General features: G+C 30.1%; 2 protein-coding genes across 2 annotated transcripts; both read left to right on the forward strand.

Moving 5' to 3' along the window:
* The first annotated feature begins 6915 nt into the window (after positions 1-6915).
* Positions 6916-8114, forward strand: LOC105767567 (probable membrane-associated kinase regulator 4). Its single transcript, XM_012587136.2, has one exon. The coding sequence runs from the start codon at positions 6972-6974 to the stop codon at positions 7881-7883; it is 912 nt and encodes a 303-aa protein (XP_012442590.1). The 5' UTR covers positions 6916-6971; the 3' UTR covers positions 7884-8114.
* A 7364-nt stretch (positions 8115-15478) lies between these two features.
* On the forward strand, positions 15479-16147 carry LOC105766954 (probable E3 ubiquitin-protein ligase RHG1A). The gene has a single exon (XM_012586495.1). The coding sequence runs from the start codon at positions 15479-15481 to the stop codon at positions 16145-16147; it is 669 nt and encodes a 222-aa protein (XP_012441949.1).
* The last annotated feature ends 369 nt before the right edge of the window (positions 16148-16516 follow it).

Below are 16516 nucleotides of genomic sequence, written 5' to 3' on the forward strand. Positions count from 1 at the left end.
GATGAATTTCCATAATTTTCTATTATGGACCTTCCATAATGTTCAGTATTTTATACATCCAAGCCAATTGCGTTCAATATTAGCAATAAATACAAATATAATAGGTAATGAGGTCATGACTTGATTACAAATGTTAATTTTTGTGAATTTTAAGGTTTTAAATTTAAATTTTATTTATTTTATTAAAATGATTGTAATTTCAAGAAAATGATCATTATAGTAAAATAACAAAAAGTATAATGTCAAATTTAATTCTCAGCGTTTATATCCTTTATTAGTTTGATTTTATTTTTTAAAATTAAATTTGGTCACTAATACTTCAAAAAGAGTCAAATCACTTTGTTAATGAAATTGATTAAAATATTATCCTAGCAACCTACAGCGCTATTGGTTTTATATGTCATGCCATTTTACAAATATTAAAAATAAAACATTCAAAATTCAAAATATAAAAACTTCATAAAATTTTTAAAAATAGTATCAAGTATATGTGAATTGTCATGCAGGTTGTCATGTTTAAAAATTGAACATTTTAGTCCGTATTTATTAAAAGAACAACAATTCGATTCGTTTTGCAAGGTTGATGACTAGACTTGACTTTTTTTGAAAGGTTGATAGTCAAATTTAGCTATAAAAAAAAAACAAGGGCAAGATATAAAAACATTGAAGGCTAAATTTGACATAATTATTAACACTGAATTGAATAATTAATTTAACTCCAGTTTAATTAATTAATTAATTAAAATAAATATAAAGAAAAATTCGTAGATAAATGACATATGAGATTTAAATTTGAAGAATCAAAGTGATAAGTTTTCAACTCTGAGGTTACCAAAATAAGGATTGTAATATTACTTTATGATTACTATGTATCTCGTAAGTGATAAGTTTATGATTACTACCAAAAAATTACTGTCAAACTAAAATAATACAATACAAAAGAAAACATAAGATTGCATATAAGATGTGTTGGGATGAAATCAAGCCCCACGAAACATGGCAGAAAATAAATTTAGTAATTATAGCAAAATCAACCACAATATCATAAGTAAAAATAATAAAATTGAGATACCATAAAATAATCTTTTTAAAGTAAAGTGTAAAAATCAAGGGACTGAAAGTTCTTCAAAAAAATCCACTGCAATGAAGATCTTGCTAAAAGATCACAATCTAAGCCACAATATAAAGTATATAATTTAAACAAGACCATCCAAGCAAACTTTAAGAGCAAAGTTGATAATATCACCAACATAAGTTTAACTTTGAAAGTTGAAAACCCAATGCTACATTACCCCAAACAAAAATAGGACCTCCGATCCAAAAAAAGATGAAAACTAGTTTGTGTCAAAAAATGTTTTGCTCTCCCATATCTTTTCTCTTTGCCTTGCGGTAAGAAAAACTGATAATAAAAAAAGTTTGGCCCCACTTTTAGTATTATAGGGCACAAGGGATTGCAGGCCTTCCCACACATAGTGGGACTCATATGGGGACCCATGCCCAACAAATTTCCCTCTCTCACTATGTAGGTAGGGATGGCAATGGAGTAGGGCGGGGGCGGATGTTGCTAAATCCATCATAATTCTATAGTTGGTACACTTTACTCCACCATCTATCACGCTTCAATATGGATGTATAATCTTGAAGTCCACTTCCACATCCATAGATGTTGGATGCATCCATCCCCGCTCCGCTTCAATTTAATTTTTGCTACATATTTATAATATTTTCAATATTTTTAAAGTCAAGTAAATATTTAAACATAATTCTTTAGAAAAATATTTGAGCATAAAATATAAGAATTTTTAATAATACATTTTTACATTTTTACCCTTTTAATAGTGTTATATATAAGGATAAAATGGTAATTTTATATAATGGAGTAGGGTAGGGCGGGGCAAGCAATTACTATAATCGCTCTATACCCACTATCTAAAAGAAAAAATCCACTCTGCACCATCCCACATGTTAGAGGATGCCCAAAGACCAATCATAAGATGATTGTAATCACATGCTTGTTTAATCTTATTTGTAAATATAAGGCATTACCATTATTATTTCAGTTTCTTTTTCTATGTGTAAAAAAAAAACCTAGTTAATAATAAAGTCCCAAGAATAATATCATTATTCTTAAAAGGTCCTTAATAAAGTTTGTGGGCTTAGATAATGATAATTCATTAAGCCTAATGTGTAGTTGATTGATACATGAGCATGTATTAGACAATATGTATAAGGATAATAATATCATTACTTATAGTGCTAACTATGTATATGATTCTCAGACATCATCATTGTCCCAACATCGTGAGTCGTATATTTTGACACAGTCAAACATCTACCATAATAGGTTATACTATAAAGACTGATATTGAGTATGTCGCAATATATGTAGTGGGATATGATTGATCAAGATAGAATTTGTCCCTTCTACATAATGGGAGCAATAACTTAGGCCTCTTGATGGAGTAAGACTAGAAACGCATGGTCATGCTCGAATAAGTGTGAATAAATTGATATAAGATATCATATTTATTTGTTTATTGTAGTCTACTCAAAATATCAAGAAATATGATATTGGACTATACAAGTGTGACTATCCCATGACTTGTGTCCAATTTAGATATTAAGGACAAAAGGATATAATACATGAAAAATTATCACAGAAAGGTTATGTCGAATCACGACTTCTTGTAACTTAGGTAGCATTGATGCATTGCTAGATGCCACTCATTGTGTGTAATATTAGAAACGTTCTAGTATTACTACTAACGTTACAATAGCCTACAAGGTCACACCCTACAGTTGAAGCGAACAGAATCTAAATACATTTGGTATTATATTTAGCTATCACGTGAATTAAATTAATTATTGAATTTAATTTGATAGTTAAATATTAAACACATTACATGTGCATACTTGTTGTACACAAATAGAGAACATAGATAAAATTAATATACTAATTTGATTCATACAAAAATATTAATTGTATATAGTTTACCAAAATTATTAATATAAACAGTTATAATAATTAAATTCGGTCAAAATATAAAAGATATGAAAATTGATATTCTTTAGGAAAGAATATAATATCTTTTTTTGACTTTCCATTTGTTTATCTAATAATAAGGGCATAAGCCCCTTTTTTCTGTTCGACTTTGACTAGGTCAATTACATAGAGGCAAGACGATATTGTTGCGACTTCGAATCAACATCTCTGCAAAGGGATCCTATCAACAGTGTTATTCGTCGCTTTTAAATTTCGAAAGGTATATTTTTTACCCTTATTTCAACCCAATTTTTTCCTCGTACATGGATCCATGGTTGATGATCTCCGAAATAATTTTTTCGTTGCGCCACGGGGCATACTGGTGATCCAACACCATGTCCACTTTTCAAAAAAAAATCCACTCTATATGGAGCGGATCAATTTGGAATCTATGGGGTGATTCGGGTTTTGTAATCCGTATATATAGGGATGTTCACCATACTAGTGATCAAACAATAAGCTTCAAACTTATCTATTGGTTAGGCCTTGGTTAGCTTATCGGCACCATTTTCATCAATGTGAAATTTCTAAAGCTTTAACTTAGCCTTAAGAACTTCTTGTATCTAGTGATATCTCACACTAATATGTTTAGATCGAGAATGAAAAGTCATATTCTTACCAAGATGAATAGCGCTTTGGCTATCACAAAACCAAACATACCTCATTAATTTCTTCATCTAAAGCAACTCTTTGCACGCTTCAGTAGTTGCAATAAACTTAGAATCAGTAGTGGATAAAGCAACACATTTTCGCAATTTTGATTGTCAAGCGACAGCTCCCCTTACAAAAGTAATGAAGTAACTTGAAGTAGATTTTCTCGAGTCAATATCTCCGGCCATATCTGATTTTCTATAACCAACTAGAACTAGTTTCTTTTTGTTGAAGTAAAGTTTCAAGTTGGAGGTGCATATCAAACTCAATGAGCTCATCTTTGTTTTCAGTTACAACCTTTGCTTCTTGAAGCTTCTAAGTTTGATGAACTCCTTGAGTTGATAAAATAATATTTTAAAGTTTTTCTTCAACAATTTTTGTAGAAATTTCACCAACATCTTAAATAGTTTGATGTTGAGCTTCACTTGCATGAATTTGGCTGTTTTCACTTATGGTGTGCTTGTTTGGGTATAAAAGTGGAAGAAAATGAATTTTGAGTGTGTTTGGTAAAGAAGAAAAGTGAGAGGAAAGAAAATAGGAAGGATGATCATTTTCTATCCTAATGCATAAAAATTAATCATTCTAACTTGGAATGATAAGGGGAGAGAAAATGAGAGAGATGTGAATGTTAGCTCATAATTATGCATTTTTCAAATGTTTTATTTCTTTCCTTTCATTTTCAAATCTACCAAGCAATGGAAGGAAATAAATTTACTTGTTCTTTCATATTTCCATCCTTCCTACCAAACACACTTATGGAAAGAAAAATTATGTTTTCCATCATTTTAGTTTTCTTTCCCTTCAATTTACTATCCTTCCAATTTTCTTTCCACTCTACCAAGCAAAGCCCTAAGGTTTTAATTTGTGTCACCATTAAATTTCACCGTCTTTTGGTGTCTTTTATAGTGGATTTCACATCTTTTGAAATGGTAGTAATTTTTTTTAATGAAGCAATGCTAGTTGTAATCAGCTTTAGCAAATTACTATTGCAAATACTTCTTATAACTTTTGTGTTGGAGAATATATAAGATTCGGATCGATGACAATATTCTTCGTGCGAGTTATTACAATTTTGATGAGCTTTAACTTGTAAGAAAAGAGGTGAAAGGTTGAAATTGTCCCACCAAATGTACTAGAAATTTCATGTCGAAAATATGACTTGAAAATTTTGAGACAAATTAAATATTTTTTTATTATCAAATATAAAAGTTACAACCTCTTTAGTTTCTTGAATACAAAGAAAATATTTTGATTCTTTTCTTTCATGAAGTTTTAATCTGAGTCGTTTAGAATTGATCTTGGATGGATGTGGTCTGCTACAAAGATCATCATGATTTGATCTTGAAAATGAGTTTGTAGAGTTGTTTTCTTGAAATTTCTTGAAATTTCTTGAGAATTGATCAAAGGATCTTCTAGATTTAATCTTGGATTGATGAGAATCACTTCAAAGATCATTGAGAGTTGGTCTTAAAAAATGGATTTGATCTCCTTTATGTTGATGGAACCATATTGGAGAGATTTTATATCCAAGGTCTCCTACACTTGTTCTTGATAGTTGATGCTACTTCAAGTGTCTCAAGAATGCTATTGTCAACATGATTTTCCTCTTTTCTTTTGGCTAAACAAGATCAAGAGCGACTTTTGAGAATTCTTTAGAAGTTTTTCAACTTCTTCTATTCTTTTGAAAACTTCATGGGTGTAAAGAAACCTTTGATATTTGAAAAATTCTCTTTTGGGCTTTTGAATTCTAAAATTTTGAACTCAAGTTGAATAGCTTAAAGATAACCTCCTTTTATAATGTCACTAAGGTTTTGTTTACCATTGAAGTTGAAAAACACTTTTTAACTCAAACCATGATTTCAAACAAAAAAATTGGGTAAACAAGCATATTTTCAACCCAAACATTGATTTTAAACTAAGATTTTAACACATGTCAAAAAGCCAAAATTTTTAACCTTTGGCATTTGGAGAAGAGCGTTTTAATAAAATTATCTTTTCATCTCTCCATTAAAATTTCTACTTTACAAAATCATAAAATGAACATTTTATCTTTTCAAAATCACTTTTTGACAACAATAGTAAACATTATCAAAATTTTCAAAACTAATTTTTCATGAGACGTTTCAAAAGCACTTTTCAACTTCTATGGTAAATTGACATTAAATTTTAGGGTTTAAGGGCATCAATTAGGGGGTGAGCGTTCGATTGAATCGAGTAAAAAATTTTCAAGTTAGTCGAGTTGACAAGTCCTATTTTATCATCCTAACTCAATTTGAAATTATTTCGAATCAAGTCAAGTCAAATTCAGTAAAATTATTCAAGTTAAATTAAAATATTACACATGTCAAATTAAAATATGGTTACAGATAACTAATTACATAATAGAGCACATAAATTTGAAATCATATATATATATATATATATGAAAACTTTTCAAAGCAAAATAATAAAAAGATATGATAAACTTGAATCTTTAATTAACTTATTTAGGTCCCAAAATTATTATTTTAGAAAGTTTTAAAATTTTAACTGTTCTTATATATTCTTTAGAATTTTTATTATTTTTTTAAAAATATAAATTTTAGAATTTTTTATAAATATTTTAAATATTAAAAATTATTTTGTAATTTTTGTTGAGAGAGATCAATTTGCTCATTTTCAAAATTGATAAAGACCAAAGGGGTATTTACACCAATGTATTATTTGAATTATTCGAATCATTTAAATTGTAAAATTCAACTCGACTCGAACTCGAAACTTGAATTACTTATTCGAGTTGGCTCAAATAACTCGATTCGATTAACTTAAAATTTAAATTTTAATATATTATTTGAATTATTCGAGTCATTTAAATTGTAAAATTCAACTCGACTCGAATTCGAAACTCGAATTACTTATTCAAGTTGGCTCAAATAACTCGGTTCTATTAACTTAAAATTCGAAAAAAAAATTAATTTTTTTCAAATTGAATTAACTTTTACCCTCTTAGTACCTATCATAATTTTACCATTTTTTTATCATGATATATGTTTGCATACGTTAAAATTTTGGGAGTATTTAAAGGGAACGAGGCCTTTGTCTATATCATGAGTAAATATGAGTAAATATACTATAATTACTTTATAATTAATTAATGTCATACAAAGGGGATGGATAAGCCGATCACCGGCCGCATCAACTATTTAAAGAGTGTCCTCCTCTCCCTTCCTCACAACACTCAACTCCCCCCTAAACAAACATTTACATCCAAAAACCACACACACAAAAAGAAAAAAAAATGGCAGTCAGCCACTTATCAAATGATCTTGAAGATGATGAATACATTGAGATGGAAGTCAGTTCATACTCCACCTTCTTCTGCAACTCCTCCTCCATAAGCTCACCACCTCCGCAGTTCCCCATCCCCATAGAGTTTGAGTTCCAAATGTCTTCTTCCATGGAAATCCAGCCCACTACTTCCCCAGCTGACGAACTCTTTTACAAAGGTAAGCTTCTTCCACTTCACCTTCCTCCTCGTTTACAAATGGTCCAAAAACTCCTGCAAAACTCGACTTCCCTTTATGGAGACTTCTATGGGACGCCTTTAACGAGCACTCCATTTGAATCCTGCAATGTTTCGCCTTCTCAGTCGTGTCGGATTAGTCAAGAGTTGAATCCTGAGGAGTGTCTGTTTGAGTACTCAACTGAAGCTTTGAGTGGCCATTGCAACGATAAAAACCACCGGAAAAAGTCCTCGTCGTCGGTCATCGGTTCGAAACTGAAGGCATATAGGGGTTATCTGAAATCTTTGTTTAGTAAATCAGGATGCTCCAGTGAATCATGTTCAGCAGCAAAAGTTGCTGATGAAGGATCCATCCTGAGAGCGAAAGAAAGGTTGGATCGATCCATGATGATGAAATCAACAAAGAAAGCTCCGTTCGGACAAATTCGTCATAGGAGATCTTTGTCTTTGGCTATCAAACGACAAGATTCGACGAACAAGTCTCCTTCTTCATCATCATCATCTGGCTCTTCTCCATCTCCAAACTCAAATGGTGTTCAGTATTTGCAGCTTCTTAAACGAAGCAGCAGCGTGAATGTTGAGATTGAGAGTCCAATTCAAGGAGCCATTGCGCATTGCAAGCAATCTCAGCAGTTGATAAGGTCGAGAAAGACTGTTAGTGAAGTTGGACATGCAATATGGATATGACGTGATTCCAACACGATAGTACGGTGATGTACAACGAAACACGACCAATGACATCATTCAACAAGAGAGGCTAAGGGACCGTTGCAGAGCTGAAATGAAAGAAAGTGATGAATTGAATTCCTTAAAAAGAAAACCTTTTGGATGTTGAGATTTTAACCGGGATTCAATTAAAAGGTAATCTCCTATAGAAAGATCAAACAGTCAGATTTTAGCTCATTTATGCCACCCTTGGCTAGTAGTTTAATAATATTAAAAAAATTTATTTAAAATATATGTATTGAATAGTTTTCTTTATTTTTTTATTTTTCATTATTTCAATGCACTCGAACTTACATCTTCCTGCATTGGCAACAATGCTTACGTAAATCGAGTTAAAACTTAACCGATTATATTACAATAGCTAAATAAAAAATAAGGAATAATTAGTACAAATTTAAACTTAAAATTAAAAGACGAGAAAATAAAATCTCTTCAAAATAAACAAATAAATATATTTTTTCCCAAAACAAATTATATAATGACTAATAATTACTAATTGAAATTAACTTATTATTAACTTATATACTAAAATATAATTAAAAAATATCGCTCTTAGCAAACACAGTGTTAGGGTTTTAATTGTTTTTGTCAACCATATTCGTTGCAATTGATGGCAATAATATTTAAGACATTCCTAAAGGTGATAAAAAAATAAAGTCATACTATGTAAGTTGATGGCCCTAATCACCTATACAGTAAAATGTTAAAGCAGATATGGTTCAAACTACTGAAATTGGTAAATACTGTGGCAATGGTGCCGGAGCGCCATCGGCATCAGCTACGCTTAATGCATCAGCACTGTCGGCACCAGCTAATCTTGGTGTCCGAGCTCCGTCAAAGCCAGTCAGGCAGAGGCAAATTTAGAGGATGGAAGAAGTGGATCCCCTAAAATTTATAAAATTGTCTTTAAGGTTTTTTAAATTTTAATTTTTTTATTTCAATATTATAATGTAGTGTCTAAAAAGGATAAATTTTGTTTAGCCCCTCAAAATTTTCAAATTTTGTTCTAATTTGATATCTTTTATAGAATTTATAAATTTTAATGATAAATTTAATAACATTTTTAGTTCAATTTAGTATATTAATATAAAGTTGTATCAAATATTGATTTGGTGAAAATAAAGTTTAATAATTGCAATATCTGAGTATAAATAATATTTAAATATTCATTAGGTAAAAAATAAATTAAATTTAAATAATTATAATATCTAATACAAATTGCGCATTTAACTTAATTTTATTTTTTCTAAATTTCGGTTTCAAATTTAAAAATACCTTGTCAAAAGTAAACCCAGTTAAGGTGAGTTGGATCTACTTTAAACATATATATTATGGCCCTATTTGGCAATTGGTTAATAGTTGATTGCAATGGCTGGTTTGATCAATTGTTTCTATTAACTGTGTTGAAACCATTTTTTGAAATCGACTTTTTATTTTAAAAATAAAAATGAGATTCGCCACCAATCCTTTTTTTTATGAGGTGATCAAATCACCTCATAATTTGATCGTTTTAATAAACGGTTTGATTTACTAAAACAATATTTTTCGGTCTACAAAAATCCAGAAAATAGGTTCGAGAGTCGATTACACACGAGGATGAATTAACACCCTTGTTACGCCCAAAATTGGTACCTAGTTGATTATTTGGCATCTTTAGTGTCGAGAATTGAAAATTTGAGGAGATTTTAAAATACGATCCCTTTTTGCATAATGTTATTAAGATACGATTTAGCTAAATTAAATTGAATGGAAAATGCCTTATTTCGAGTTAATCGAGAAGAAAGACCATGCCCCGTAAGTTAGGACACGATACCTTAGATTCTCGGAAATATCTTAATTAAAATCTTATATGTTTTAATTTTAAAAGGGATGTTCGATTATCTAGGTTCAAGGAGAAAGTCGAACCCCGTAAGTTAAGGCACGACTTCTTGAATCTCCAATTACAGGACATTTATCTTAATTTTAAAATTTCCTTTCTTAAATAATAACTAATGTGACATTTAAACAATATGTATCCATCTCATTTTGGGTATAATATAAAAACGGCCAATTATACTTAAGCATAGTACATGATGTAATGACGATGAAATAATGTAAAATAGTTATACGGGTAGAATATTAAAATGATATATAATAAATAAATAAGGAAATGTTAAGATAATAATAATGTAATTTTAGTAATAATAATAATAATATCACTAATCGAATCATGATAATAATGAAACAAATGAGGTAATTCAAAGTAAGAATAAAAACAGAAAATGCATGATTTAAAAACAAAACCGACATGAGAATGCTAAAATAATTAATAATAAAACTAATAAACGAACAAGAACACACTAAAAATAAAATAGAATAAAAGACAATAATAAGTAAAATGTACCCATAAAACATGTATATAATTCAATTCTTTGGTATGTATAAAAGGAGTAATAAATAAATGAATAAACGAAATAATAATAAATAATAAAATAAATAAATAAACCAAGGCTCTGTGAAAAGGAAATAAAAATAAAAAAATTGAATATAGCCAATAACTAAAAAAATAAAAGAGTTAAACCGATTGAGAGACTTAATCGTAACCCAAATCAAATTAAAAGGATAAATTAAGATAAAGTAAATAAATAGAGGACTAAAATGAAGAGCGTGAAAACAAGCGAGGGCCAAATAAGCAATTATCCCAATCCTACGGACTCTCGTCCCTTCTCCAGGAGATCAGCAAGCTGAGGACTAACTTGAAACACACGAAAATCATGTGGTATAATTTCTAAAAAAATGAAAAATAGGATTAGGACCTAACTGCGAACCGCTTGAAAAGCGGAAGGACTAGGAATGCAATTATACCCTAGTCCAAAAACACGCGAATCCTGAGGCCTTGGGTCGAGTAATCGAGTCAGAAGCAAAAACGACGCCGTTTTGAGGCTATTGGAATCATTCCTAAACGACGTCGTTTTACAGGGATAATTATGTCACGTTCTTAGCATGTAATTAGTGATAATTATATCACGCTTTGAATAAATTAATTTGTCAAGTAGCATATTTCAATCAATATAAAGTTACATAAGAAATCATTTTATACAAATAAATTGAAAATAAATTAAGAGTACATAAATATTCAAGAAATACATATATGTGACCAAAGGAGTAATTTTTTTAGCAAGCGTGGTCAAATATATTATTCCACATATCTCATTCTCAATTAGCTGTGAAAGAAGTTGTCCGTCCCTGTACTTTTTATTTGGATGTTTTAACTCAACAAGTTCTTACAAACCTCTATTCATCAAACAATACAATTCGAGAATTTAACTACTCAATCTTCCATTTATGCTCAAATCAATTAAAAAATTCAAAACTCTTTTTACCAAACACACTTTACATAAATATTTGGCTTCTCCTTTGCGGACGGGCATGATGCTAGAACACCATGTGCACCACCTGATCTTATTGCCGCCAACCTATGATCACAAGCAGCATATAAAATAGCAAATTAAGAGGATTGAAGATACCATGATCTTTTCCATTTGCTCAAATGTAAAGGTGGTAAATAAATATTGAGTTCCATCAATGATGTGGAAGCCGCCGTGCTTTTCCAGTAAATATAATTTCAATTAGCTAATCATATGATGGCAGAAGTAATCATGACATTGATTCATTAATCTACCTGTCTTCCTCTTTAAACCTAACCAAGTTGAGAAAAAGGAAACACAGTGTACAATAAATATATATACGTGAAGATCTTCCATGTGTAGACTAACAGCTTTTCAGGTGGCTGCTTTTCTTTACTTTAACAGTGTTTAATTTTATCAATCCACTAAACCCTAAACTTTTTATTAGATTAAACTTTAAACCCAAAGAAAAGCAAATGAAAAGGCTAATTTGATGTTGGTTAACCACTAAGGCTGCGATTTCCATGAATGTATCTCACTTTGAAGATAATATTAACGATGTTGTTTGTACAATTATTTCATTAATGTAACAACATGGATGTAACCCTTTAATTATATTAAAAGACTTAGACTTGGACCCAAATGATTTAATGAAAGGGTAAATTCCACCTAGAGTCACTAAATTATCAGTAAATTTACATTTTGATCACTTAGGGTCTGTTTGATTGCCAGTAAAATATTTTCCGTAAAATGATTTCGGGAAAATATTTTACTTTTCTATAAATGATTTATGGAAAATATTTTTGGTGTTTGATTGAATCATGTAAAATATTTTCGCTATTTGGCGATTTCCGAAATATTTTCCGAAAATTGTTTTTACATATATTGATATATATTAATAAATTTTTATATTTTAAATTATTTTTACATATATTGCAATGATTTATTTATAATAATACTCAATTATTAAGCTACAATATTAATCGTTATAAATTGAAAAAAATTAATATCAAATAAATTTTTTGTAATTGTGTTAAAAAACAAGTATTGAATAATTAAAAAAACAAGTTACTGGAAAATCGATAAACAAAAGCAATTTTCTAACGGAAATGAAGGAAGGAATGAAGGAGGCGATAGAGAGGAGAGCACGGAAAATGTCTTACGGAAATTGAAAGGGTAAGACATTTTCCCTAAAATGTAACCCATTTTCCCTTGTTTTGGAGTTCATTTTCCAAATGGAAAATGTTTTCCGCCAATCAAACGCTGGAAAAGTTGGAAATGATTTTCCGGAAAATCAATTCCTTCAATCAAACAGACCCTTAATTTCAAAAAGTTACAAAGAGTTGTTGAACTATTCGAAAGTTTTCAATTAAGTCATTAAATTGTTAAAATCGTTGCTATATGACATTCTCCATTCGCACTGCCTGCACTTTTAACGTCAAGAATCTCGAACCAAAATGTAAATAAATTTCTTCTCTGATCTCTAATATTAACCATCAGATTACTTGGATCTAAGGTATGTTCTTATATTCGTTGGTGGGTATTGATCCAGTACTGTATCAATCATCAAATTATTACTAACTCGCTAGTTGGACTTTGAAGAAAACAAATATAACCATCCAGTTACTTAAATGAAAAATTTCAAATAGTTAATGATCATTTTGTAACTTTTGAAAGTTAAGTGAATAAAACATAAATTTATTAATAATTTAATTACTTTGAATGTAATTTACCCTTAATGAAAATTGAACGTAATTAAGAACATTGAACTTGTGGACTTGAATCTACTGGCTTTAGTAATCCATTGGGCTGGAAAGCAAACTGTGCCTTAGGCTCTTTAATTGGGTTAAGATGAAAAGGCCCCATGATTTTTATTTTGAAACACAATAACAAGTCAATATTCTAATATTCACAATCAAATTTTATTATTCATTCCTGATTATCCCTTAAGATGAAGTGACCATGGTCTACTTAATAAAAAAAATTTATGTCAACTTAGACATAAGATGAGGTTTGCAAATGGTTGGAATTCCCAAAAAGTGATATATTTTTAAAGAGTCGTATATTTTTTTCTGTTGATCAACAATGATTACAATATCAAATAATCTCGTCATATATTTAATTTCGCTTAGATATGTTTGCAAGCAAGATAATTGTTTCTTTAACATTGTTGCATCTCTTTTCTGAAGACGATTGAGCCCCCTCTTCTTTTGTTCTATTCTCAAGTCCATGAACTTATAGAGCCTCATTTTTATAGTGGGTCAATTTGTTAACATACCACTGAGCCATTTTTTATTAACATAATGACACCAAGCTCTTATTGCAGCCCGAGCCACCGAATCAACAATTTTATTTTTGGCACAAAAAATTAAGAATTGTTTTCCCTTACTTGCTGCATCAAAAACTAAATCACAAGTTTCTGATAAAAAAACAAGCAGTTCTAGTCAGATTTGTTTTCTCTTGCATTTAAATAATGTTATCTTTAAGGTTTAAACTTATATTATTAAAAATACAATATGTTTTACTACTGCACTCAATACTTGTTGGTGACGTTGGAAATAAAGTTGATAGGTGATAATATGTCATAGGTCCCTGTACTCTTTATTAATTTTAGAATTTAGTCTCTATACTTTTATTTTTAAGAACTTAGTCACTCTACTTTCCAAATTCCAAAACTAAGATCCAATTATTAACACTGTTAATTTTTTTGTTAAATTTGTCGGTGTTACATTTTGAAATAAAAAATACTCATTTAGTAGTAATATAACTACAAAATGATATTGTAATAAACTTAAATTTAATAAAACAATCTTAATGAAATTAACAATTGAACCCAAATTTTGAAATCTAAAATTAAAAAGACTAATAATAAATTTATAAAAGTATAAGAAATAAATTTTTATAGCATATTTTAACCGTATTGATATTATAGACTTCTATTTTACCATAATGTGTATTAGACTGTGTTTGTTGATTTACGTATAGACTATTTTAGAAGGGTACAAAACTATTGCAATCTTTAATTTATAATATTAAAATGTAAATTGTGAAATTAACAAGTTTCACCCTTAAATATATCAAATTATATTATACATATGTGTTGTTATAATTATTAGTTTCAAAACTTACATTTCATTATTTATAAATGCACCAACACATTCTAAATATATGATTTTTACACGTCTTATTATATATTTTAAGTTTATTATGCACACACTATTATCTCCATCAATGCACGCGTGAAAACCTTCACCCTTTCTTTTTAAAGAATTGGGTTGAGGTGTGCTTCATTGTTATATTGATGTTTATGATATATGAAAACCGTAAGCGACCAAATTGGTTTTTTCTGAATTGGGAGAAGTTTTAGGTTTTATTAATGGCAATGGTAGCAAGGTTGTTGACGTTGTTGTGGACTGCTAAAAGGTTAACCTTTTGTTCCGATGTTGCAGCTGCATTTCGTCTTTCTACATGTGAGGAAATTGAGGCGGATGGCCGGTGTTGGTGATGCCGAGAGCCGAGAACCGACTCGTGAAGGTTGAATGGATTCTTAATTGGATCATGTTTGTTTTCACTACACTCGTATCACACACATTCTGAAAAGCGGAAAGCTAATCAAAGATGCTTCCAAGTTCGAAAAGGGTATTGCTTGGAATGGCAGGAATGAATTTGCTTAATGCTTTTCTCGGCATCGACCTCTTCAATGCTTTCAAGAAAGAGAAGAAACGCCACGAATGACGGAAAGACTTGGCTCAATCTTAAAGCTATCATCTTCTTTTCAGTGATTTCATACAGGAAGTTCAAAATGTGGTATCACTGTAAATTTATGTAGAAGAGAAAATATTATATATGTTTTCAGTTTAACATATCCAAATGTAAATTACGATGGCAATGGACCTTTCAATATTCTTTTACTTTTATGATAATAAATTTGGATATTATTTAAATTTTTGAATTTGTAGATAATGATAGGGTATCTAATTTATTATTTATCGATCACTTAAATATTTATAATATTTTTAAAATTATATAAAAACATTGTTTAATTCCAACTCCACCTTGTGTTAAATTCCTAATAAGACTAGAACTAAAACACGCCTATCTATAAATATATTATTTCTTTACTTATAAAATAATATCATAACACAGAAAATATATATATAAAACACTGCCATGGCTTTTTGTTACAATGTGAACATTAGGCAAGAAAACGAGCCTAATTTAGAAGAATTCAGTGATAATGTTTTCAAAATCAATACAGAGTTTCGTTACGTTTCATCTCTCAATGTCGAAACCACCCTAGATATCTTTAATCAAACCTTGGTTTTTGGTCGAGACATGTTTTTATCCGAACAACATCATCGAGACATCATTCTTTGCATGGTTCTTGATTCAAGAGCTTCTCCAGAATTCATCGAGTCCGCCGTCTTTGCTCCTATTTTACTTTTTGCAAGGGATGCAAATAGCAACCCAATGAACTTTGGGCTTAAAGTAATAAATATGAAGGTGGTTGTGGAAATAATTGTTGATGTGAGCATCATCGAGGATGATGATATTAATTATGATGATGAGTTGATTGACGAATCATTGATGAATACTGTGATCAATTTCATGCCAGCAAGTAGGTCATCGATTGAAGGTTTGGACAGGGTTAGATGGGATCCAATGACGAAGAGGGAGGATGAATGCGCCATTTGCTTGGAGGAGTTTGTGAAAGGCAAGGAGGTTGCTTCGATGCCTTGCGGTCATGGTTACCATGATGGTTGCATCGCTAAATGGTTGGAAACTAGTCATCTTTGTCCATTGTGTCGATATCAGATGCCCACTTTGATTCACCTTTAATCCTATCATTATTTTGAGTCGTCTACTTTTAACATGCTTTTGATTTTTGTATTTTTACAAAGAAAATTATAAAAAAAGGAGTTGATCAACATTACCCGTGTAACCCTTCGTCACTTATCAGTGTCTTTTTCATCATTGAAATTTGTGGAGGGGAAGGAGGATATGATTTGAACCTTCTTATCTGATTTTGGTTTAGTACGTTAGATTATAAAATTGACACTTATACACCTGTGCAAGGCTAAAACTATTGTATATCTATTTTGGTTTATCTGCTCTTTTTTCTTTCCATTCTAAGTTTCAGGCCTTCGGTGTCCAAGTTTTAAGTTTTAATGGTTAAATTTCAACAATGATAACTTTTTTTCTAGATTA

Source organism: Gossypium raimondii, chromosome 5 (assembly GCF_025698545.1).
Source record: "Gossypium raimondii isolate GPD5lz chromosome 5, ASM2569854v1, whole genome shotgun sequence".
Taxonomy (NCBI): domain Eukaryota; kingdom Viridiplantae; phylum Streptophyta; class Magnoliopsida; order Malvales; family Malvaceae; genus Gossypium; species Gossypium raimondii.